Below are 27518 nucleotides of genomic sequence, written 5' to 3'. Positions count from 1 at the left end.
AAGCTGTACATTTAAAATTATAAATTAATATTAACTCTTACGATACATTGAACTATAGATATTTACTTCATATACATAAAATATATAAAAGTCTAAACAAACTCTCTCTAAATCAAAAGTTAATACACTAACAAAATTAAAAACTAAAAGCAAAACTATAACACTAACATGGAATCATCCAATGTTAAGATTAAAAAGAAAACCTCCCTACCTGTTGGAAATGTGCATTACATGAAAGAAGTTAGGATAGGCAGTTTGGCTGGACCTTGCCGTGTCTCTGATTAAATCAAAATATATGACCAGTGAATGAAGAATACTCCGTTATGCCCATTACTTATATCTTTATAGTTCTGGCTTGAATTTTTTTTTCGATTCCACACTTAAAATACACTTTCTTAAAAATTTTTTAATGTTTACTTATTTTTGGGAGAGTGAGAGAGAGAGCGCGCGCGTGAGTGCGCATGAGTGGGGGAGGGGCAGAGAGAGAGGGAGACACAGAATCCAAAGCAGGCTCTAGGCTCCCAGCTGTCAGCACAGAGCCTGATGCGGGGCTCGAACTCACAGATGGTGAGATCGTGACGTGAGCCCAAGTTAAATGCTTACCCAGCTGAGCCACCCAGGTGCCCCAAAATATACTTTTTATACTTAAAAATATGTTGAAGAATTTAGTTTCTCTTAATTGTAACTCAGGGGTCTCTTTCTGTAAAGAGCCAGATAGCAAATGTTTTAGCCTTTATAGAACATACTGTGTTTGTTTCAACTACTCAGCTCTGCCATCATAACTCAGAAAGCAGCCATGGGCAATGCATAAATAAATTAATGAGATTCATTAGGTTCCAATAAAACCTTATTTATGGGTCCCAGTATTTAAATTTCACAATTGTCAAATCATAAAATATTCTAGTTTTGATGTGTTTTTTTAAAACAGTGTGTTGAAAAACATTTTTTTTAGCTCACGGCTGTTGTTCCGCTCTAAAATATTCATGTAACACGGACAGCTTTACCATAGTGAATGCGCACAATCAGTGTTTAGTGATTTAGATCTAGTCTCAACCAAAAACGTTTTTCTAAGTGTTAAGCATCAGATTTTCCAAGTTCTTAGTGTTAACGTTAAGATTCGTGTGGCCGTGTAAAAAAACGAGGACTTCCGTGCCAAGAGGAGGAGCACACTTACTAGCTGTGTCACCTTGAACAAGTTACTTAACCTCTCCAAGCTTCAATCTCTTTCTAAAAAGGAGGATGATAATATTTCCTTGGGAAAGCTTTTGTTTTTAATTAGATAGTATATACAAATTGTTTGCCAATAAACATGAGTATATTTCCCTTTCTTTAATTAATAATTCAATTATAACTAGGCAACAGTTTTTAAGGAAGTTGAAAACATGCATCGTGTTAAAAGACTCTCCAGTTGCTTTGTCACGTAATAAATTCTTCTGCATTTAGAATGTGTAAACCGGCCAAAGAAGATAAACTTTTAGTAGTAAAATATTATGTGTACTTTGATTATTAATGATACAGTCCTAGTGGCAGATTGAGATGAAATTTATGAATTTATGGATTTTAATCACGTTGGAGTACTTATTGTATGGGTGTATGTTGGGTGTCTATAACACAGACAAGGATTTGGTGCATAATCTCTCCCATTGACATTAATCTTGGAGTTTTTTGTTGGAATTGGATCACTATAAAATTATAATGAAAGGATAAAGCAAAAGCTAAGTTCGTGGCTTTTCAAAATCCTTCCATTAACTTTGAGATTTTCAAAAAGATTTTAATTGTATAGTTTTTACTCATAAGTTCATAGTGTCACCTTAATATCCTACCATACTACATTGGTACTCTTTACATGTATTACATTGGGGGCACCCGTGTGGCTCAGTCGGTTGAGCCCCCGACTTCGACTCAAGTCATGATCTCACAGCTTGTGAGTTCGAGCGCCACATTGGCCTCTGTGCCGACAGCGCAGAGCTTGATTCGGATTCTGTGTCTCCCTCTCTCTCTGCCCCTAACCCACTCGCATTCTGTCTCTGTCCCTCTCAACAATAAATAAACATTAAAAAAATTAAATATATTACATTATTCTTGAAGTGATTTAAAATGCTTCAACACCGTAGTCTTAATTATATAATTACATCTGCAGACTGATACCGGAAACTAATTTTCCTTTCAAACTTCTGTTGCTTATAAAATGGTTAAAATGTAGAACTGTCAGTAAAAGTCAACACACTTTTTCTGTAAAAGGTCAGATAGTGAATATTTCAAGCTTTCAAGCTATTGTTGCACAAAAACAGCCATAGACAATGCATCAATGAAAGGCCTTGGCTGTATTCAAACACAACTTAATCTATGAATACTGAAATTTGAATTCAAAAAAATTTTCACAGATCACAAATATTCTTCTTTTGATATTCTTCAACTGTTAAAAAATGTAAAAGCCATTCTTAGTGCACAGACTACACAGAAACAGGCCATGGGGAAGATTTGGCACGTGGGATGCAGTTTGCCCACTCCTGATACAGGGCTATACGTATTCTCTATATACTTCGTTATATGCATATTTAGGCATGTAAATGCATGCCAGTCATATGAAAAGGGACTTCCAGGTATAGGTAAGATTTTAATTTGCTTAATGGTGTCAAGATTCGTGATTAGCTATACTTTACAAAAACACTTACGTCTGTTGGGATTGCTTAGGGTAGGATCAAAAAGTGGATTTTCACTTTCTCAATTAAAACGTATCAAGTTCCTGTTATATGCCAGGTTCTGTGCTAGGAAATGGGAACCCAGTGACCTATAGAATATGATATTGTCCAGCAAGGGACCAAAAGTCTAGCAGAAAGAAACAGACAAGAAAATAATGAGTGCATAATGTGTTCAAGGTGGGTACATAACACAGGGAGGGAATATTTGATTATACATGGAGATTAAGAAGCTACTTTAAAGAGAAGGTTTGGGGGAACCAAAATTGGACATTCTGATCAGGTTTATAGCATTTTCTGTATTTGAAAACCTACATGTCGTAGGAAAGAATCTTCCAGAATTTTAAATATATAGGTGATTGACTCATGCAAGGGATTTGTTTCTGGATCTTCTGTGTTCGTGCAGTAGAGCCATCTACCATTGTGGCTCTACTCTTTTTAGATTTTCTTTTTTGGAATGATAGCCATAAATTGCTTTGTCAAATTGTTTGACAAAATTAAACACTTTCTGGATATTTAGGAATGAAAGGCGCTTGGAGCTCATAGATTTTAAGGTGAATATATTGATACAGACGAACATAAATCATAGGCTGTACTAATTATTAAAACCGGTAGGCGATACTGTGTGCTCCCCTGTAGTGTTATAAATTGTACCTTCCTGATCTCACTCTGCCTGAAATTCTTTTTAGAACCTGTGCTGTCAGAAGGAGCTGTGGGTGATTTTGTGGTTCAGAAAGGAGGATATTTTGAGTTAACGTATAGATGTCTTTTAAGCATACACCAGTTTAAAGGCAGATTTTGGAAGTGAATGTAAAATGTAAATTACTTGCGTTACTTTCTCTTTCAAGAATGAAGTCTGCTATTACAACTAATGAACACCAACTTTGAATTTTTACAATAAAGCAGACTTTCTCCACAAATAATTAATGTACATTCATGTTGTACTTGAGTTCCAAAGATAATCTGAACAGACAAGGTTAAATGTGCTTCAAAAATATGCATAGGAGGGTCTGGGTGAAGGTTGAGGCATGAAGAGAGGAAATCAGTGTAGCCATAGCTGAAAGCTGACAAGAATCACATACAATCTTGATTTAATCCATAGATATCAATTATCTTTGAAGGTAAAAAATAAAAGCCAATTATACCAATATATTAAAATCAGTATATTAAAATTATTTTGACTTTTTCTTTTTTTTCCCCAGTGTTTCCAATGCTCTCTGAAAAACATCCAAATTGTAAATGCATAAGTAGTAGCAGGGTGCTAACAATACAAATACTTCTTGAATAATAAGTTCTGTACAAAGGGCTATCTATAGTTTCTCATTGCATTGTAAGAGAAACCCTGAACTACTGGATTAATCCTGGATCCTAAATTACTTATTTTGAACATATAGAAGGGCAAAAACCACAATACTCTTAAGGGCAGTAAAATATGATCATTATTTTTGATATCAAAACATTTGTAAATTTCATTTTGTTGAAAAATATGTCTATCTCTTATAAAAGATTGTCCCAGGGACGCCTGGGTGGCTCAGTAGGTTAAGCGTCCAACTTCAGCTCAGGTCATGATCTCACTGTTGGTGGGTTCAAGCCCCGCATTGGGCGTTGAGCTGACAGCTCAGAGCCTGGAGCCTGCTTCGGATTCTGTGTCTCCCCCTCTCTCTCTCTGCCCCTCCCCCACTTGCACTCTGTCTCTGTCTCTTGAAAATAAATAAATGTTAAAAAAAATTTTTTTAAGTGTCCCTTCCACTTTGTAGCATGTAATAATTGTGTACATTGTCCTGATAAGTTCAAAGCCCTATTGAACCTCTATGTTAATTTGAGAAAAATGAAATACAGTCAGAAAAAAATACATTTGAACATGACACTGAATATACACTGATAATCATTTGGAATGAGGATTTTGTGTGTTTTAGAAAACAGTAAGATATTTCATTGATGGCTATCTTTCTAGTAATGCCTTACACATATGTAACTAAAAAAATTTTGCCTGCCACTACAAAAGTATATAGTATATCAATTTCCAGTGCAGAAACAAAAGCAAGACAAAAATGGAATACATTTCAAATATATTTGGACCTTTATTGAAAATGACCTGCAGTGTTCAAACTTTATAATTAAAGTAGTGTTTTCTTTAGACGAGTTACCTGTTTTATTATAAATATTGAGATACTCATTCATATCCTAACATCTTTCTAACCAACGAATCATATACAGAATATCCATTTCACTTCTCTTAAGTTTCCTGCCCCTGAAAAAGCAAACTATTGATCATTATTTGATGTTTTTTTTTAAAAAAAACAAACCAAAATAACTGCATTTTACTTGAAGCTCAAGAGATGTTTGTTGACACCCACTTAACTTGAGAATACTTTATTTTCTGTGGTAGCGTAATTAAAGTTCCCTCTTTTCCCCTTTGTTCTTATCTGCATATGAAAAATAGATGAGCATTAATGTGCAGTTTTTCCCCAAATGTTAACACCCATTTGTTGAGTGATTGCTTTAAAACCCATGCATGTTAGTACACTGAACATACCTTGACATTTACGCTTTACTTCATGTACTTTCTACGGATGCCTTTTCTCAGTAAATTGAAACTTCTCTGTCTTTGACTAAATGCAGACCTTTAAAATTTTAATGAGAGATGTTTCCACTATAATGAATGCAACCACAAACTCTTTGTCTCCCTTTTCTTCCTTCTCCTTTGACCATCTGAAACTTTCAAATTGAGGACATTATAATCACTATCAATACAAAGTCGGGATCCACAGTAACATAACTAATCCCTGTGTCTGGCTCCTGGACTACTTTCGTAGACCCAGCTCACGTTCTGCTCCTTTCTCCTCTACTCACAAATATGTAATACTATCTATTTTACAAGTATTATTTATAGATTTAGGAAATTAGCCAGTATTAGAATTTGGAAGTTTCGAGAGACTGTCTTCTTGTATGAGTTTTGAGGAAGGCTTCGGACTCTGCTTTTTTTGTCAGAAGTCACAAGTGGACGTTGCATCGCAGAGAGAGCTTTACATCCGTCTAGGTCACACTCTGGGTGGGTCATCATACAGATGAAAGGGATTCTCGATTAGTTAGTGCTTCCTGTCCGGCAGTAGGGTTTAGAATCTGGATTCCGAAACCATCGAACTCTAGCTCTTACTAGCTGTGTGACTATAGGAAAATTATTTAGCTACTGTGTACTTCAGTATCGTTATCTGGAAGAAGTAAGATGGTCATATTATCTACCTCATATGATTGTCATGAGAAAGAAATGAGTTCATATCTGTAAGGCACAGCAACAGCACCCGGCATGGTTAAGTATCTTTGAAGTGTGTGCTGTTTTTATCTGCTTTCAAACTGGCTGCTCATTGTCTTTTATAAGATTTTGTGAGAAAGAAACGGAAACCATACTTTAGTAGCGTATTCCCATATTTTGCAGTTTTCATTTTTCATTTTTTTTTTTAATTTTTAGAGTTTATTTACTTATTGGGAGAGGGAGAGGGAGGGAGCACGCACAAGCAGGGAAGGGGCAGGGAGAAGGAGAGACAGAATCCTAAGCAGGCTCCACACCATCAGTGCGGAGCCCTGTGCGGGGCTCAGACTCACAAACTGTGAGATCATGACCTGAGCCAAGATCAAGAGTCAGATGCTTCACCGACTGAGCCACTGAGGTGTGCCTCACAGTTTTCATTTTTAGCATAGTGTTCTTTCTTTTTTTTTTTTTATGTTTATTTTTGAGAGAGAGAGAAAATGTGAGTGGGGGAGGGACAGAGAGAGAAGGAGACAGAGTATCTGTATGAAGCTGGCTCTGTGCTGACAGCCTACAGCCCGACGGGGGGGGGGGGGGGGGCTCAATCTCACAAACCGCAAGATCTTGACCTGAGCTGAAGTCAGACGCTTCACAGGATAAGCCACACAGGCGCCCCAACGTAGTTTTCTTAAGTATGCTGTCTAGGGGATAACCCCGTTCTTATCACTCTCGGAGCCTTTGTAAAGAGTCCCTGCTGGGAACAGTTATGCCATTTTCATGCCTAAAGGAAGGCAGCTGGTTATGGTGGAGAGATTGTGGATGTAGAGCTAAAAAGACCTGAGTTCAGATCTTAGCTCCCTCCTCTCCTGCAGTAGAACGTATGCAAGCTCTCGAGCCTGCCCTTCAGCAGCTTCCTGTGGTGGGAAATGGAGAAAGTGGTTCACATTGGTGGGAGTTGTTTTAACGATTAGCTACGTGTAAATGGTCTAGCACACAGCAAGCTATTGACACATGATTTTGTAGTAGTAAATAATTTTGTTGTGTTCAATATAATTAGTAGTCGAGTATAATGTACATGGACTGCTCCACAAATCACTACTGTAAAGTATTAACCACCAGTTCATTATTTATCATCCTACAAGTAACTAGACACTAATTCCTAGATTATCTTTGCTATTGAATAATGGGTCGACCTTACACTTCCTTTTTGCTGGGATAAGTAATCCAGATTTCTTTACTTCTTCATTCCGACCTTGGCAGTTCTCCTCTGAATCTTTCGTCAGATCTTCATGATATTATTAAATCATGGATGCTAAATTAACCTCAGGGCTCACTGAGGGAGGGTCCGGTCCATTCTGTCCGTGTGAAAAGAGAGCATAATCGTTACTGCATGTTTCTCCATCAGTTAATTGCTCTTCTAACAGAGTAACTTTGCTGACTGGCTTGGTTGATGGGGACGCTCTGACCCCACTATTCTTTTGGTCACGTTTGCTCTTGGGTGGCAAGTCTTCAGTTTTCTTCTCTATAGTTTTCTGCTTGCTTCTAACTTCTTTCACTTTATCATCCCGTTTATGACCAGGAAGCATAAGAGGTGTTAAGTAGAAAATCATTTAGTTTATCCCCCTTGCTGCTGTGATCTATGTAGCAGAGCGTTGCCCACGAAGGGAAAATATGGTGTGACAAAAACAGGTGGAGGCTTTTTCACGGCTCCCCTCCCCCACTCACTGCATCTTGTAGTGACAATTTTAAATGCCAGCCTACATCATTCCCAAGTGAAGATTTTGGCCAAACACACCACTTCAAAGTAGAAATAACACATTAAAGGGTTTTCAGAAGATGTTACTTGCTGCTGTAGAAATTATCTCTGTCTCTCTGCTTAGCTCCGTAATGCAATAAAAATTGTTATACCATTAAAATAAAAAGCCCAACATCTTAGGACTCTTTAGTATTTTTTAGAGCAGAAATTTATTGAGTGCCTCATTTTCCACCCGTCACCGGAACAGGTCCATGGTTTCTGTATTTGCATTTGCCTCCATTGTCCTCTCAGGCAGTCAGTCTTTTTTTTTTTTTCTTCTTTTTAATATCTCCTCGGGAAGAATAAAATATAAGCTAGTAAATCTCTTTGTTATGATTTGGATGAAATGTGCTGAAGACTGTGATTCCCTTTTTCTGTCTTGTGACTGTAATCCCAGCGTGTGCCTAGGTGAGTTACACATGCAAATAAGTGTACTGCCGGTTCCCTGTTCAAGGTTGACTGCCTTGAAAAACCGGATCTGAGAGAACTAGCTTAGGCAGAGGACTCTCATACTGAATCTTCTATAAATGCATGCCCACTTTCTAGAAGCTAAATTAACAAAACTCTCCTCATCGACTTCTCAAGTTTTCTCTTGCATGCCCATGGTAGCGTGAAAAACCACTAGTGGAACAGTCAGCGTCTTTGATAAAAATTTAGAATTCAAACTCACATGTACTTATTCTTCTACATAGTGTCTCTCCTTGCAGTCAAAACAGAGCCTTTGAACAGCAGTGAAGCGGCCACCACCTCTGGAGATGGAGCCCTTGACACTTTTACTGGGTCAGGTAAAGCCTTAAGCTCATGTGTTGCTACGTACACATCGGGGTACATACACATGGTCTTCCTAGCGAACACGCGGCATAAATACCAAAGCGGAGTTTTGAGAATGCGGACTGTTCCAAACTTAGCAAGAGGCTTACTTTCTTGAGAACTTACTGTCGCAACCCTGTATATTTTTAAAAAATTCTGTCTGGAATCGTGTTGCTGGATTTTCAGTGGCCAGCAAGACAACCCTCTGCCGTTCTTGTTAGAAATAGGCAGAGCTGGCTCCCTTTGTAATTATTTTATACAGTGTTTAATTTGATAATTAGGTTGTAATAGTTGCCTTTGTTCCCTTAACTTGTCCATTTAAATGGCATTAAAAACCCCCTTCTCTCCCAACATTCGAGATGTAAAACTATCCATTTGATTCCTTCTAAATAACCTTGTTTCCTCTCCGGGTTTAAAAAAATCCTCCTGTGTAAGCAGCTGAGTGACAAGTATTAAAGGTTAATGGGCTGCAGGAAGACACATGCTGGTTGCATTAGAACCCAGCCTGAGAGCACTACTTTGACTCAGTGCTTCAAAGAGAACAATAGCGTGTCTTTAAACGTCAATCCCTTTAAATATAAATACCTGATAACTCCCAGGTGGGCCCAAAGGACGCGCATTAAGTTGACTTCATTAAAGATTTTTAAGTTCCGCTATTTTGTTTAATTTATGATCCGGTGAAAGGATTTTTTTTTTTTAAACCTGAGGAGGAACTTGAATAGCACAAAGATGAACAGTAAACCTAGAAGAGTATCTGTGGTAATTACATCTTGATTCTGTTATTCGACTGTAAGATGTCTTATGTTTTATCCATATTCTCACGTACAAAGGTTTTATGTGAAAAGAGTTGAGGTATATCCTTGAGTATAATATCATTGTAGCATGCATTTAATTTTTATAGATACAGATGATCCCAGTTCATTTGTTCACACACAGATCAGGGGCAGTTACCAGGTATTCATATAAATATTAGTACCCCAGACAGAGAGAGGTAATAATTCATAGAGTCTGCATAGAAACTCACATGTGCTAATCTGTATCCCTTCTAGCAATTCACTTGCCTCCCAGGAGATAGATAGATACCAGCTTACTCTAGCATTCTTTATTGTTCACCTACCATATCCCTTGTAAACTTTTTGCAGAGCGAATGCTTCTGAACACATTTTTAGGGAAAGGAACGGAATCACTAATTGCTGACATCCTCAAATAGTATACCACCAGCTAATTGAAAGCTAAGTGACAAAATCGTACAATGGTAGCTCCAGAAAGAATTATGGAGGTCTCTGATCTGTTTTATAGGCGAGAATACAGAGACACAGATAAGTTAAAGGTGGTTAAGGCCAGACGGTCCAGGCCTCCCAGCTGGTCACTGGTATAAATGAGTACAGAACAGTGTTCTGATCAGTCTGGCCATGACTTCTGGAAGACCTCATTGGAAAATACAGAACTGGAAAACAAAAGTGCTGTAAACAGTCATCCTGTCTAAAATTCAGTCACATTATCTTTACAAATAGTTTGCCAGTTTTCATTTAAGAATTATCCAGGGCTGTGCTGTCCAGTCGTCACTGGCCATATGTGGCTATTTAAGTGTAAATTATTGAAAATTTGGCTTTAAAAGTAAAAATTGTGTCTCTCGTCACACCAGGCACATTACAAGCGTTTAATAGCTGCATGTGACCTTTTAGTGGCCACCACGTTGAACAGCTCAGATATAGAATATTTCCAGCACCACAGACCAGGTTCTTTTGGACAATGTTCCAGGTCAGGGATTCTCAACAGCAGTACTATTAAAAATTTGGCTAACTTTTTTTTTTTTTTTTAGTGGAAGATCTGTCATCTGCATTGTTAGATGTTCAACAACACCCCTATCATCTATCCCAGAATGGCAGTATGACAACCAAAAATGTCTCCAGACATTTTAAATGTCCCCCGGCAGGCAAAATTCCTGCCTACCCCCCTACCTCACTCCCCATCGGCCACTCGATTGAGAGTCACTGATCTAAGGTGTCACAGTAATTAGAGTAACACCTTAAAATTGTTTGCATCACCCTCTGAGAATCTGGTAATATTGTATAGAAATTTGTTGTAATTAATTCTCAGGACATTTTGAAAACAAGCAGGTTCCTTACTTTTATGTGCAGCAATGATGAAGTATGATGAGCCGAGTGCTTTGGGTAATGTCTCTTAATTAATTAAATGACAATGGGGAATAAAAGGAAAGTCTCCCAAATCTGTACACGGTATCTCCAGAAACCCTACTGGAGACGAGACTGCCCTGTGGAGAAACGGACTTTACTTTGGTCAGCATAATCTCACCCCACTTTAGCCACATTTTGTTGTTTCTTGTTATCTGCAGATCCATGAGTTAGAATACATATGTCAATTTTAGTTAAGAAGCACCAGCTTTCCAAGTTTTATGTGAACGTGTCAGTTTTCTGAGTCAACGGTTTTGCATTCTGTTTAGAAAGTGAATATAAAGACATTACTATGACATTTCAAAGGTTGAGTCTTGACACTGGCATGGGTACATTATTTTCATGATTGTCTAGATTCATTCATTCGAGGGTGGAAGCATCCTGTATATTCAGATTCATTCAGATATATGGGAGGTTTTGTTTTTTCCTGAAATAATTTTGCTCTTCAGCTCATTTTATAAAAGCTGCTGTGGTGAATGGTTCTTTTCATTATTTGATGTCCCTTCGGAAAAGCCTTGTGATTTACAATCTTGAGAAGAACTGATTACTGTAAAGTCTTGAGTGTGCCAAAGCACTGTGTCATAAATAAGACACAAAAACACATGGAGTTATGCCTCATTTAACTCTATTTTTGCCAAACAGAGCGTTCACTATTGTGAGCTAATTAATCACACTGGATTTTCTGTGGAATAACACTATTGCTATTGTGTAATATACATTTAGTGCCTGTGGTATGGTAAAACAACAACAACGACACAACAACAACAACAAACTTGTTCTCATGAAATTGATTTCAAAGTTTTAAACATGAAGAGACATTAACACATCAACACATTAACATCCTACACAAGGCAGCCTAATGCTAATGCCTTTATGTTAATACATAAGTAGAAAATAGTTCATTGGTCCGTTTATTTTCAAATACGTATGGCTAGTTCACTTAAAGTTTGCTTGGTAGAACACAACACACCTCTAGTCATATTCAATGATTTTCCAAAATGATTCATAGTATCTTTGAAAACATACTTCCTGCACGATTGCTATGAAAACTATAATATACTTTCCATACTCAGAGCTTACAGGCCAAATAGCATTTTAAATATATTCAATCCTACGTGTTTATGAAATGACAGATCACAAGGGTACTTAATAGCATTTGGATATGGAAATAGATCATGTTTCATAAAATAGTTAGCAACCTAAACCTATTTGTCACTTTTACAATTCGAAGAGTTTAGCTCCAGTATTATTATGAACAACTTAGAAGGGACATAGTACTTTGAAGTATAACCATGATTGATTAGACTAAACTAATTCCAGCGCTGCCTTGTGTACTACTTTAATCTTTTTGAAAAGTGAATGAACAGCAGATGGCCTAATAAAGACACTCTGTGTACTTGCCCAGTATGGATTGGCTCTGAGGGACCTGCCTGAACACTTTGGAGTCCATGTATTTGCAATACATCTGTCTTAGTCAAGGCAGATGGTTAAAGGAAAAAGAAACTTCCAAACTTCTGAATGTATTCCAGTTTGGGACAAAGCGTTAATAGGACCCAACATTCACCTTGACGTTCTTCCCAAAAGCGTACTCTCTGTGGTAGTTGAGAATATATTTGTAAATATGATGGCTGCCGTACCTTGCAAACGTGTTTCTTAAGAAGTGGCGCGTTATCACTCACGCTTTCTATCCATATTCCAACTACTACTTGAAAATCTCGGACTCGGCATTTCTCACTACTCCTGCGATTGGTACAAGGAGAGGAAATAGAAAATGATAGTGTTTTACAATTTCAAAATGCAGGTTGGGACTTCGCGTTTTTCTTAAAATTTTAGTAGAACAAATGTGGAGGAAGAGCAGTACGTTGCTGTCGTATATTTGGAATTTAAATCATAAAGTTTGTAAACGTTAAAAATGGACTTTTACATCGTGAGAACTTGAGTACCTGTAACCAAAGATAATTATTCATACGTATGCATACAAAAGAGGATGCTACTGATGTGAGAGAGCAGAAGAGTGACAGAGAGAAAGGGTTTGTGACAAGAATTAATTTCATTCTCTTACAACAAACTTGAAACCGTTCAATTAGAATAAGATGTTTAGGCATCTGTCTCTGTTTAGAAAATGAAATTTTTCCGTTTAGAAAGTGTGTGAATTTTAAGAAACATCGCTTTAGCACAGTAATGTCTTCAAATTGGTTTTTTCATCCTAGTGAAACGTATTTATGAAGCAACTTTTTTTGCACTGGTTTTTGTGTCTTACAGTAATAACTAGTAGTGGCTACAGCCCCAGATCAGCGCATCAATACTCCCCACAGCTATATCCTTCCAAGTAAGTGGTCAATAGATTCTTTCAGATTTGCTAGAAGAATTTTCCAGGGTTAACTTTATTCATCTATATTCACACAACATAACTTGAAATTGGGATCCATTTATGTCCATCTACATAAATGTGTTATAGATAGCTGAATAGATAGAAATTTGGATAGACTAGTTGGCTGGATTAGACCTATAGATAAATATCCGATACAAATCTAGAAATAGAGATCTACTCGTGTTCTTCCGGACAATTTTCCTTAATTCTGGTTATTTATATACCATGAGGAAAGGCATCAAGCTCAAACTAGAAAACACTGATTTCTTAATGAACATGCAAAAAATGCTGAGTAGCTTCAGGAAACTCTAACAAGATTACATTTTATTCAGACATTAGCACTCCATAATTTGTTCGATCATTACATCGTTTTCACGGGATTTCAAGTTCTAAAAACCGTATTTTTGAATAACGTGCTCTATTGTTTTTATAACAAAAGTAGTCAGCTTATTGAAGACAACGGTAGACACGTCACGTTGAGCAATGTTAAATGTATATCTGAACTCCGTTATAATCAGCCAGATATGTGAAGAGATTGGATCCATGACTCCCACACATTCAAATGTTATTTTCTGTAGCAGCTACAGAAAATAACCTTAAACAGAGGCTGGTGTTTGGCTATCCATTTGGGAGCATTCTGTAAAATTGGCATGATAAAGGGAATGGCATTCCATTTCTTTTCAGGAAGCAGCTGTCTCCCTTTTTCCTTTCTTTCCTTCTTCATTTTTTTTTTTTTTAAGATTTCCAGTTCTGGGTAGAGAGTTCTTGGTAGGGCTTTTGATGACTCTTGTATCCACTGCATAACATTAGTTCACTCCTACTGAGTAGAAGTATACTCAGGAGCATATTCACTGGCCTGTACTCCACTTCCCTTGTGTGCACGTTCACTGGAGTACGATTTCAGATATAAATAAGAATTACAGACCGGAAGACACTTCAGATATAATATCTGCTCCCAATTTCTCATTTCGTAGGTGAGGTGCAGGTCTTTAGGGAGTTGAAACTATTTGTCCACAGTCATTAGACTGATTTGTCGCAGAGCCTGGGCTCCTGGCATTCAGACTCTTTCTTGTCCTTTCCTTGTTGTTACAATTGTATTGCGGATAAAGAAGGGCATTACCTCCTGGCTATTGTAAGGTTTCACTGAATCTAAGCTGTCTGAATTAATGTGCAGTCTTTGTTGCCACAGTAATGCTATTTTTCTGATATTTAGGCCCTATCCACACATTCTTTCTACACCAGCAGCTCAAACAATGACTGCCTATGCAGGCCAGACTCAGTATTCGGGGATGCAGCAGCCAGCCGTCTACACAGCCTACTCACAGACAGGACAGCCCTACAGCCTGCCCACTTACGGTATTTCACATCTCCTCTCTTTTCCTTTGGTTATGAGTGGGCAATCCTGCTGGCCAGTGGTTATATATTCTGATGTAAGCTACAACTCAGAAGTAGGGTCATCTGACTAATGAAATGCTTTGCACATGCATTTCCCAAACAGATCTGGGCGTGATGTTGCCAGGGATCAAGACAGAGAGTGGACTTTCACAGACTCAGTCCCCGTTACAGAGTGGGTGCCTCAGTTACAGTCCGGGGTTTTCTACCCCCCAGCCAGGCCAGACGCCTTATTCTTACCAGATGCCAGGTGAGTAGCCACACAGGAAACATGTTATATGAGGATGAATTCCTTGACTGAGACTCCTTGACTTCAGTCTAAGAAGATGCATCCAGGAAAATGGTGTTTTTTTTTTTCTTTTTTTTTTTTTTTTTGGCGTTTATTTATTTTTGAGACAGAGAGAGACAGAGCATGAATGGGGGAGGGTCAGAGAGAGAGAGAGGGAGACACAGAATCTGAAACAGGCTCCAGGCTCTGAGCAGTCAGCACAGAGCCCGACGCGGGGTTTGAACTTACAAACTGCGAGCTCATGACCTGAGCCGAAGTTGGACGCTTAACCGACTGAGCCACCCAGGCGCCCCCATGAAAATGGTTTTAATTGGCACTGCTGTTCACATCAGGAAAGACAAATACAAAGGAAAAAACGCAATGACAGTAACTGAATATGCACCAAGCAACGTGCCCCATGCCAAATTTAAATACTTAATTTAAGTTGCATAAAACTAGGCCCAAGCAGAGTAGCCTCCAACTCATGCCAGTCACACATTTGGCATCTACTTAAGTGAGATTCACAGATTCATGACAGTACTCTTTACGTACATAATGCTGTTCGATTATCTTTAAAATTGGGTTAGCGCTTTCCTAAGTCCTATGTACCATTGAATGATTGCGGAGTTTATTCCTTCCTACATACCTTTTGATTAACACTGTATTTCTTAATAGGAATATTTATATAATTTGCACCTCCCCCCGAAAACAATCCTCCGTAGACAAGTATTTAATTTTGCCTCTATGTTTAATCAGTACATAGTAGGTGCAGAAAGAATTTTAGTGGCATAGGAAGACATTAAAAGCTTGTTTCCATCATTTTGTCCATAGTGTTAGTGATACAGTTGGGGCTACAAGAACATATTTTAATCAACTACTATTGAAATTTCAGTTCATCGGCTACAGTGAAATTAATTACTTAGACCTTTCTAGCTAAAGTGGCAGATCTCTTTTTACCTAGAATGTAGGTAGAAATATAGTTACACACAGTCGAAAGCCACAGTGAGCCACTCAGCTTCAGTTAGCAGTATTAAAGTGACCATGAATACATTCTCGTTTACCCTCTAAAATGCTTTCATATTAGGTATTCTGGGCCAGGTCAGTTTGTGGTAATTACATAATACTATAATTACGATGATAAAACAAATAATCAGGGCCGCCTTGATGGCTCAGTCATTTAAGGGTTCAACTCGATTTTGGCTCAGATCATGATCTTTTTTTTTTTTTTAGTTATTTTTTTTAATGTTTATTTATTTTTGAGACAGAGAGAGACAGAGCATGAACGGGGGAGGGGCAGAGAGAGAGAGGGAGACACAGAATCAGAAGCAGGCTCCAGGCTCTGAGCCATCAGCCCAGAGCCCGACGCAGGGCTCGAACTCACGGACCACGAGATTGTGACCTGAGCTGAAGTCGGACGCTTAACCGACTGAGCCACCCAGGTGCCCCTCAGGTCATGATCTTAACGGTTCGTGACATTGAGCCCCGCATTGGGCTCTGTCAGTGCAGAGCCTGCTTGGGATTATTCTTCTTCTCTCTCTCTCTCTCTCTCTCTCTCTCTCTCTCCCTCCCTCCCTCCCTCCCTCCCTCTCAAAATAAATAAATAGATATTAAAAAATAATTAAGAAAACAATCAGCTGTGTCAGTAGTCTTTAATTTTACTTCTTCACAGGTACGTTCCATAGAACATGTATTTTTTTTTAATGTTTATTTCTGAGAGACAGACATGCAAGAGCAGGTCAGGGCAGAGAAAGAGGGAGGCAGAGGATCCGAAGGGGGTTTTGCTCTGATAGCACAGAGCCCTACGTGGGGCTCAAACTCAAAAACCGTGAGATCATGACCCAAGCTGAAGTCAGAGGCTTAACCGACTGAGCCACCCAGGCACCCTTCCATAGAACATATTTTTTAAAAAATAATCTTTAAATTGATATTACACTGGCTTTTCCCTAATTTAAAAAAAAAATAATTAAGCTTCTGACCTTGTAGTAAACTTTTAATTTAAAAAAAAAATTTAATGTTTATTTATTTTTGAGACAGAGAGAGACAGAACGTGAGCAGGGGAGGAACAGAGAGGGAGAGAGGGAGACACAGAATCCCAAGCAGGCTCCAGGCTCTGAGCTGTCAGCACAGAGCCCGATATGGGGCTTGAACTCATGAACCATGAGATCATGACCTGAGCCGAACTCGAATGCTGAGCCGACTGAGCCACCCAGGCACCCCTTGTAGTAAAATTTTAGGGGGCTTCCGAACATTAGGTGATTGCAGCATGAGCAGCTCTCGCTTGAGTGTAAGCCCTAGTTCACATCTTTCTTGGTTCTAAGGAAAGGACATAGGAAGAAAGAAAAGACAGGTTGCTTTAAGCATTAATTCTCAGTGGGTTCTGTGTTTATTTCCTAAGCTAACCCTATCCAGATGTTTAACTCGAATGGTTTTTTGTGCGTATGCAGTTGGTATGACCATTTGAAAGTTCCAGTAGTTTCCTAGAACTACTCTGTGTAATATTTTATTCTTTGAGAACCTCTGCTCTTCTAGATATTTAACCTTTAAATGTCTTTAGCTGCTGTCCTTAAGACTGTTCCCACATGCTCCTGTTCAGTCCAGCAGACATCTGTACCAAAGACTTTAACTGTTGTCACAAGAGGGATAGAACTAAGCACATTTTTCCTTATAAATCTTTCAACTTCAAATTGCACATTTCGTTGCCTTAACAAAACTTAAAATAGATTTCTCTCATTGGATTCTGCAAAGTGAAAGGTTTTTATTATTTTGCAAAGAAATACTTTTTAAATGCAATTTGTTCTTTCTTTCTAGGTTCTAGTTTTGCCCCATCATCGACTATTTATGCAAATAACTCAGTTTCCAATTCAACGAACTTTAGTGGTTCACAACAGGTATCGTAGCTTTTCTGTATTTCGACTTTTTATATCTTTCAGATTTCCAAAGAATAGTTGTAGGTTGTCATATAAGTGCGTGTTCTCCTAGAAAAAGGTTTCTGTGTTTAAAGTAAAGATGGCATTTCAAGTAGTAAAAATTAGATATCTAGAATTCTTGGGATCTGTATTAATCTGGGTATTTTAGGTTTTCTGGTTGCTAAAAGTTTGCCCTTTAAACCTTTAAACAGTGATTTTTTTTTTAACCATTTGGCATAGAATTGCAAAATTTATTGCATATTTTCCTATTATCTTAAGCTGTACCAAACATAATTTTATTTTCTCAAGTTATTGTGAATATTAATGAAGAGGTTGAATTACAACCAGTAATTAAGTTGTGGCATTTTTAATCCAAAATCTTTGTTATTGAACAAAATGCCTCTTGGATTTTTTTTTCTTTTAGTTCTGATTCATTTTAATAAACGTTTGATTCCTACTTTCCTGACAACTGTCATTCTTTTGTTTTTGTCACTGTGCTTGCCTCTAGCAGTCCTTAGTCCCCCTCCTAGTTATGTTTTTTTTTGTTTGTTTTTTTTTTAGTATTTTGTGAGTTTTGAAATCTAGTTTGTTAGAATTATGTGTGGAAGAAGAATGAATGTTTCTGAGGAGTGACTGTAATGACACTTGAGAATCTTGTGTCTTTATTCCTTTGTTCTCAGTCATGCTCAGAGTAGTTGAGATACAAGGGTAGTTGATCTCCTTGGTAGGCAATACACTATTTTACTCTAACGTAATTTTTGGGCTTTTTATGTATTCTAAAAATCTAATTTATTGCACAGGTGGGCTCTTTGGATTTACTGAAGGAATTATATTAATTGCCTTCTTTTAATTTTTATTAACGTAACAAAAGGCAAAACAGAAATCATGATTATTAAACAGTGTGGAAAAATAGTATTTTTGATAGAATTAAACTGTTTAATTTGGCATTAGTTAGGAAAATGGTTTCTTAAAACATGAAACATCAAAGCCAGCATGCCTATTTTATGTTTAAAAATATTCAGAATCCAGGTAGCTCATTTTACTTATTTATTGATATAGCAAACGTTTATTGAGCACTTACTATACTTTAGACTTTAAAAATTTTTTTTTAACATTTATATACTTTAGACTTTTGACTAGGCATTGAAGCTTCAAAAGTAATGTCCTTGTTCTCTGCTGTCTGGAGGGAAGCAATTCTAAAGAAACAGATATGAAAATAATATGAACAGAGAGGGTAGGATATAATGAATATACTAATAGAAATATATGCATGAAAGAAAGACTTCTCTGTTCTGCTTGGGAGGATTTAAAAAAGATCGATAAAGGAGAAGACAGATTCATGTTATAAAATAGATCCAGTACTGTCTGAAAAAATTTAAATCCAGTGGCTCCAATATAACATAACCTGTATTTTGGACCATGGTTGGAATACCAGTCTATTATTTTAGTTAATACTTACTGAGTAGTTATTAGGTATTAGGAACTGGTCTATATGCTGGGGACATGTAAGAGGGGACAGGAGTGGATAGGACCTGATTCATGCCTCCTGGAGCTTCTTAATTACTGAGAGAAGCAAACAATAAACCAATAAACACATAATATAGAATTGAAAAGCGCGAGGAGACAGAACAGGGTCCTATTAAAAAATATTAATAGGAATCTAATATTGAGTAGGGAGGATTTTGCGGAAGACGTACCTGTAGAAGCAACATTCAGGCCAGTGCTTCTAAGAATTTGGTGGAGGGCCAGGATGTTTGGGCATGGGAGGTGGTAGGTACCAAACTCCTGAGAGGTGAAATCCTTAGTGTGCTAGAGAATTCAAAGAAGGGTAGGGTTTAGTCTGTGCATGAGGGCAGATGGGGAAACTTACTTGAAGTGAAGATAGGCAGGGCCCTCCCTGTATGTGTAGGGCTCTGTAGTTTACAGTAAGGGATTTCAATTTTATTCCAAGCCCAATGGGAAGCTATTAAAGGATTTTGAGCAGGAGAATAGCATCATAAAGTTTATGTTTTGAAAAGACTACTCTGGCTTCCAGCACTTTGGAGAAAGCCAAACCTAAAAATGAGACAAATTAGAAAAACAGTCCGTTGGTTCCAACAGGAAGTGACGGTCACTTGGACTAGGGTGACAGTAGAGGAAATGAAGAGATGGGAAGATCTTTGAAATACATTTGAGTATAAAAAGACGTTTTAGGCACAAGAAGCTAGTAGTCTGGACCTTTCCTGTAATTTCATCTGCCCGTATGGGCATTTCGCAGCCTTAGAGGGAGCTTCAGCACGCAGATGTTGGCCTCAGCCTCTCTGGGTTCCATTTCCAGTTCTGAAACTTGCTAGCTGTCTGACTTTGAGCAGGTCACATAACCACTCTGTGCCTTCGTCCCCTTCAGTGTAAAATGGGGTAAAAATACCACATAGGTGGTTGTGAGGAATAAATGAGTAAATCGACTTAGAGTCTTAGAACAGTGCCTGACACAAAGTAAGTACTAGCTACACGTTTTACTCTGAGAAATTATGTTGTCGAAGTATTGCTGAGAGGTTTTTTTCCCTTGGTTTACAGGTAGCAATGAGGGAACATCAGGTCCTGAAATGAACAAATAGATTTTTAGTGTGTTGCCATATTAGAGTTGGACCAGACAACATGGTTGATGGGGGGTTTGGGGCACCAACCCCTGACACAGTCAAAACTCCACATATAACTTTGGACTCCTCCAAAACTTAACTGAAATTTAGCCCACTGTTGACAAGAAGTCTTGCTGGTAACATAAACAGTCGATTAACACATACTTTATATGTTATATGTATTATATATTGTATTCTTACAATAAATAAGCTAGGAAAAAAGAAAATGTTATTTAGAAAATCAGAAGGAAGAAAAAAATACATTTGTAGTACTGTATTTTATTTATCGAAAAAAAAAATCCGTGTGTAAGTGGACACGCACAATTGAAACTCTTGTTGTTCTAGGGTCAACTATACTTAATCCTTTTGATAATACACATATTTGCTTATACACATATTTACTTTATATAAAGAATTTCTTCTTTGCGGGGGGAAACCACATCAAATGTGGACTTTGTTCCCTTAGGAACGTGTACTACGAAATCTTAATCGTGACAAAGGATTTGTCATCACTGATAACAATTTGGGCTAAAACATGCCAGATACATTAAACACCAATAGTGCAACAAATTTTTATGTGTTACCTTAATATGTAAAAAGGATTTTGAAGGATTATTTAGATCACTTTAAGGTTCTTAGGATTTTTAAATAAAAAGCAGGTCAGAGGAGTTGATCCAATTCTTTTTTCCCTGTAACAAACAAAGCGAACTAAATATTTGAAAACCTCACTTCAGACTTTTAAGTCAAGACCTTAGATGCAATAGCCTTTAAAGGGCTGGGTAAAAAACTCTAGTATTCATTTGCTTTTATTTACTCTTTATTTCATGCATAATGATCAAGAGTAACCTAGAAGGGTAACAGAAATCACAGTAATGCAGATTGAGGTCCCTATGGAAGCTGAGAAGGGCAGTCATATTGTCTCCTTACTGGTGATATTAAAAGATGTGTAAGAACTGCTGTGAATATGAATTCATTCCATTTCCTTCTCTCCTCTTCCAGTACATAAGACCTTATGATGTACATCCTTGGATAAGTACTTACAGATAAGTGAAGCAATATGCAACCTTTAGGAAGATGGAGAATTATGTGCGGGACCTGGTTCGCAAAACCAGCAGGGTCATTCACAACTATGTGCACTCGCTAGAATCCCCTCAAAACCGTGGACTCTGAAACAAACGGAGCCGAACACTAATCTTTCAGTTGATAGTGATTGCTTTGCTTTCGAGCATGCCAGGAGTAACTTCTCTTTCAAGTGCACACATGTCTCAATTGTCATTTCAGGATTATCCATCCTACACAGCCTTTGGCCAAAACCAGTATGCACAGTATTACTCAGCATCAACGTATGGAGCATATATGACATCAAATAACACAGCTGATGGCACATCATCTTCGACCTCAACCTATCAGTTGCAGGAATCTCTTCCGGGCCTGACTAGCCAACCAGGTACAGATCTTCATCCAGGTGAAATACTTTTATGTTTTGCTGTGTCTAATAATACGGAGAAAAAGAACATTTTTCAAAAGCAAGGCTGAAAGTTTTGATATAGTTATACTGATGTTTAATCTGTGCCAGTACAACTATATAAGATGAGGCTTTTCTTCTGGCATTTCAGAAAACGCTTCTTTTAGATGTGGATGGCTAAGAGATTTTAATTTCAAATGACTTTGTGTGTGTGTGTGTGTGTGTGTGTGTGTGTGTGTGTGTGTGTGTTATGGATATGGATACAAAAAGGCCAGTGAACCTTTTGCCTGATATTCTTTCTTTTGTAAAGATCTTGACAACTTGGAAAAGCTGTAATACTATCTTCTTGGGGTATAACTGATCATATTTCCCTTAAGCTTGAGAGACTGTGTCACTCCTTCATCTCGGTGAGTCATCAGTAGCTCTAGCCAGTGAACATTTCCTACATTCCTAGGATTTGTAGGATATTAGTAGGTAGTTTAATATCTTTGTCTGATTAGCACTTACTTAAAATCCACTGTATTCTCCGTTGTCTGAAGCTGATCTGCAGTGCTACCAAACTTGAATTTGCTGATGCAGCTGAAGTATTTAAGGTTAAAAGCAAATTTAATAAAGATTCATTGTAATCCTATCCAGAATTCCAGCATGACTTTTTGGAGAAATCATCAAGAGGATTCTAAAATTACAAGGAAAGGCAAAGGAACTAGAGTAGCTGAAATCATTTTGAAAAATAGGAACAAAGTTTGGGGATTGACATTCCCTGATTTCAAGACTCATTAGAAAGTACAGTTATCAGAAATGTGTGGTAGTGACAAAAGGATAGATACACAGAACAATGGAATAGAATAGAGATTGTAGAAATGGACCCATGTACATACACTAGAAAATGGATTTTTGACGAAAGTGCAAAAGGCATTTGGAAAATAAAGGATTTTGTTTATTTTTCAAAAACTGGTGCTGGAACAATTGGACATCCATATGCAAAGATAGCAACAACAATAACAGCAAGGACAAAAAGCAAACCCCAAAACAGAATCATGACTCGTAACTCATGCCACATACATACAATACATATAAAAACTAAAACTGTAGGGGCGCCCGGGTGGCGCAGGGGTTTAAGCGTCTGACTCTTGATTTGGGCTCAGGTCATGATCTCATGGTTCATGAGATGGAGCCCTGCTGACGGTGTGGAGCCTGCTTAGGATTCTTTCTTTCCCTCTGTCTCTCTCCCCTGCTCACACACTGTCTTTCAAAATAAACAAACATTAAAAAAAAAAACACCTAAAACTATAAACCTTCTATAAGATAACATGGAGGAAATTTTTGTGGCTTTGGGTTACATAAAGATTTTATAGGTACATTAAAAACACAATCTCTAAAAGAAAAGAAACTAGCCTTCATAAAATCAAGAACTTCTGCTCTTTGAAAGACACTGTCCAAGAATAAAAAGACAAGCCACAGATTTGGAGAAAGTGCTTGGAAAACACATCTACTAAAGGACTTATATCCAGAATATATAAAGAACTATCAAGATTCAGTAAGGAAAATGAAGTTAAGAACTTTTATAAACACCATTAGTATGTCCAAGGTTTTTTTTTTTTTTCTGACTTCAGTTATTTGCAGGATTCAGGCTCATCTCTATTTATTTTTCATCCAGTGTTGGAAGGGAAAGAAAATAGGGAAACATGGGCACAACACTATAAATTCTTTCTAGTTGGACCAGTGATTCCAAGAAGACTTAAGGCCATTTAACAATTATTTATTGAGTGCCTATTAGGAACCAATTACTGTTGATGTTTCAATTACTGTTAAAGGAATGAGCTCTCTGCATTCCTTTAACTTCCATTTGATAAACAAGACAAATATCAAGCAGATAATTAATATTGTATGAGTGTCAGAAAAGGGAATATTAACAAGAAAACTAATTTGAACAAGAAGTTCAAATAAAGCTGACACTTTAAGGAACAGCCAACATATGCTTATATCGTGAATTGATGAAATGGTGACATCCTTTCTTTTTTGTTCTCTGTTCAAAATAGTGTCTCTGATCTAACTGTGGATCTGAGGGAATATGGTCTAGTATGTATACTAAACTTTGTCTTTGGTGCCTCTATATTTCAGTTTCTTTTTTCTTATCTTCGCTTTAGATCCTTTCTCCTGTGACCACACAGCCCCTTTGAATTTCTGGTCCTTGTCCCCTTAAGGCTCCCGTTGAGGCTTTTCATCTAGCCTCAGCCTCTCTGAGTAGTTATATCCCGTGCAGGGCCAGGACTAAGGTAAAGCCAGGAAAACCGGAGGTACAAAATTGAAGGAAACATTCATTCTCAAAGCCCTTAAATTTTATGCCTCCGTGCCTGACTCACTTGAACGTCATTTCAGCCTAAATCCCATGATCTAAATCTGTCCTTATCCTCTTTGAGTCAGTACTTGCATTTCATCAAGAATATGACCTTAATTTAAAGAATGAGTGATTTCAGAATACTTGCTTCACAGACAGTGAAGATACTTTAGATAAGGAGGTATCTTATCACAGTGGGAAAGGCTTTTCTCAATAGTTAAGTGTGTGGGGAGAACAGGGTAGGATGACTGTGTTCAAAAACAAAATCACAGAAGTAATTGATGATCAAGATCCTGGAGACTGAATGATAGACAGGACCAGGCAGACTGTGTTACTACAATAGAACCACCATGAGTGAAAACTATGGTGTTTTTAAATACATATACACTGGATAACACTTTGAGTAAAAGGTTGATTTAGCTCTAATTTCAGTATTATCACAAGAGTTTTCTCTGTAGGATAGACACAGATGGATACTTTCCATTAACTAAAAAGTAATAAATATTCAGAATAGCTATTTTATTTATATTTAAATACTAAATGCAAGCATGTAGATGTTCTCAATGTGTGACTTTGGTATGACACATCTACATGTAACTTTCTCATATTCACTATCAGGGTGCGATTTCTTCAGGTTTCCATTGATTGCTAATGCCAACAAATCTAGTTCGACATAATTTTCAGATCTTATCAGACTTGCTGTTATATTTAAAGAAGAAATAATTTTTACTTTAATTATATTCTTCTTTTAACCAAAATTAAAAGAATATACATGTCTGGATTTTTAGGGGAGTCTGTGATCCCAGACCTTCAGACAAGGTAGTTTTAAGTTTGATTTTTGCCTTTTCAGATCTGGCATGCATCCAAAAAGCAAACAAGTTGATAACTGTGGGATTCGTTATTGATGAAATTTGAGGTACTTAGTTCGAGGGTATGAAAAGTATTTCCCGTTAACCAGTGCTGCATTTTGGAGTTAAAACAGAGCCCTAACAATTACATCCACATTTTTTCATAAATCATGTACTGTTGACTTCTCTAATTTTTAAAATAGAAACATACTTGATGTTCTATAAAAGACGGCTGGTTGTTGTGGTTTAGGGATAAACTTAAATGGAATTAGGTTGGATCTAAATATCTAAAACTTGGAAGGTGCATTTATTCATTTCTGTACTGATTAAAGAATAATTGTTCATCACACATAGCGTTGGCCCAAGAAAAAGCCTATGGCAATTGGTAACGACTAATGTTATTTGGAAACTGCAAATAGCATTCAGTTATTGACTTTACCTTATTAGGCAGTTTGACAGTCTATTTAAAGAAACTACCATCTATAAAATTAAATATAATTAGTAATTTGTAAAAGTATCATCCTTTACTCTGAGACCTTGGCAAACATTGCAATACATTAGCTAATTAAACTTTACAATTGCTTCAGAGAAGTAAAAGATATAGTAAGATCACTTCACTCTTTGAAAAGAAGCCAGTTTCTTAGGCAGAACTCGGTAGAATTTCCATAGCTTCGTGGCACTTCACACAAGAACAGGAAGGAAAGTAAAGTGCTCATTTATTTAATGGAAGCTAACAAGAGGATTTAGATAGAAAGGACTGACCACATTTAACTTCTCTGACAATTCGCCTTTTCCCTACCTGCAGCACTAAAGTTCCCTAGTGCAATTACCTGAGTGAAATTTGGCAGAGACACTGGAATTAACAGCTTTCTCTTAGGAAAAAAAAAAAAGTGTCAACAAATGTTTAATGACCAGTGGAGCTCAAGTTCCTGGTTTTACCCTTTATCAGAAGAAAGGATAGCGCCTTCAAAAGATATAGAGGCTCGTACAGTTCTACCTGGGTGGTTATCTGTAGGAACCCAGATTCCACACACACACCCTGAAAGACCTCCAATTTTGCTATGAAGATCTTTCAAAGAATTCATTGGCCCTCACTCTCCCAGAAATTGTATAAAGTCTATCTATTCTTTTGATAGATAGATAAATTTGACCTCTTTGGAGGATCTGTTGCTGTTTGGTGGAGGAAGGGTAGCCTAGTGGTTAAAGCAAGGATTCTGAAATTATACCGGCATTCCACATACAAGCTATTTCATCTTGATAAGTTAATTTAAAATTTCACAACCTTCCCGTTTCCCCATTGTTAAAAGAGAGTAATGAAGGACCCAATTCATTGGCTCAAAGTGAGATTTAAATCAGATACATATATTTCTGTATGTGTGTGTGTGTGTGTGTGTGTGTGTGTACACACACATATACACATATTTATACGCACACCTGTATATACACACACATATGTATATATGTATACACACATATGTAAAGAATATATATATATATGTATATATACATAAGGGGGGGGGTGTGTGTAAAGAATGTTTCACAATAAAGAGCTCTGACAAATCAATAAGAAAAAGATGACCCAAGTTTTTAAATGGACAAAAGATTTAAACAGTTTCCTCATAAAAAAGAAGTTCCCAAATGGGGAAAGAAAAGTGTTTTTGCATCATTATTCATCAAGAAGATGCTAATTGAAACTACAGTGAGATACCAACATACCCTCACAATAGCTAATATAAAAAAGGCTAGCAATACCAAGTATTGGCAAGGATGTGGAATAACTGGGAATCTCACTGCTAGTCAGAATTTGTAGAACCACATTGGTAAAAAGGTGGTTGGTGTCTACTGAAGATGAATACCTGACTTCCCCCTGACCCAGCAGTCCCACTTCTGAGTATATACCCTAGGGGAATGGGGGCTTATGTCCACAAGATGTGAACAAAAATGTTTCTAGCAGCTTTATTTGTAACTGCCTAAAACTTCAAATAGCCTAATGTTGATTAACAAATAACCAAAGTGCCGTATACATATATAATGAAGTTCTAGCCACATGAAGGAAAAAGCAAACAACCATTCCAGGTTGTAAAATGGAAGAATCGGGCAGCATAATGAGCAGTGAGTAGAGCCAAACACATATTTCAGTAAACTTTTTAAGGAAGAAGGCAGTCCGTGGCACATACCAAACGTTTCATGAATGTGGAGCTACTCGTCATAGTTTTCTTAAAAGGATATGCCTGCACTCTCATCGAAACACTTCTGTCCATATTTTGTCCAAATTCTTAGAGCCCTTTTAAGGGCTCCTACTTTTATTGAAACCTGGACACTTCCTGTGACCAGTCTTTTCCTTTCTTCCTCCTCCTGCTCTTTAGCATCTGGCTCCTCATTCATTTAATAGCTGACTGGTTCCTGCCAAACTCCTCCTTTATGGATCCAGTCAACAATCAGTCACCCATAACTGAGCACAATGGCTTTGGAATTTTGCAAGTCTTTTTTTTACCTTTCAGCTCTTGTATTTTTATAAGAACAAAGCTGCTTCATGATAGTTAACAGCTGAAAATTGGTCTGTAAT

General features: G+C 37.4%; 1 protein-coding gene across 12 annotated transcripts in view; it reads left to right on the top strand.

The window, feature by feature from the left end:
* EYA4 (EYA transcriptional coactivator and phosphatase 4) overlaps positions 1 to 27518 on the top strand; it is a 311548-nt gene that overhangs the window by 243931 nt on the left and 40099 nt on the right. For 5 of the 12 annotated variants that reach the window (XM_015074333.3, XM_027056851.2, XM_053222225.1 and 2 more), the window contains 6 exons: positions 8434 to 8526; positions 13009 to 13075; positions 14331 to 14473; positions 14616 to 14759; positions 17586 to 17665; positions 21583 to 21766. In XM_015074333.3, the coding sequence (XP_014929819.1) occupies positions 8434 to 8526; positions 13009 to 13075; positions 14331 to 14473; positions 14616 to 14759; positions 17586 to 17665; positions 21583 to 21766 (711 nt within the window). Of the gene's footprint in view, positions 1 to 8433; positions 8527 to 13008; positions 13076 to 14330; positions 14474 to 14615; positions 14760 to 17585; positions 17666 to 21582; positions 21767 to 27518 lie in introns of those variants that run through there. The other 7 variants (XM_053222228.1, XM_053222229.1, XM_053222223.1 and 4 more) reach the window with 3 other exon arrangements.

The sequence above is a fragment of the Acinonyx jubatus genome, chromosome B2, assembly GCF_027475565.1.
Source record: "Acinonyx jubatus isolate Ajub_Pintada_27869175 chromosome B2, VMU_Ajub_asm_v1.0, whole genome shotgun sequence".
Classification (NCBI taxonomy): Eukaryota; Metazoa; Chordata; class Mammalia; order Carnivora; family Felidae; genus Acinonyx; species Acinonyx jubatus.
This window is presented reverse-complemented; position numbering and strand designations above follow the sequence as displayed.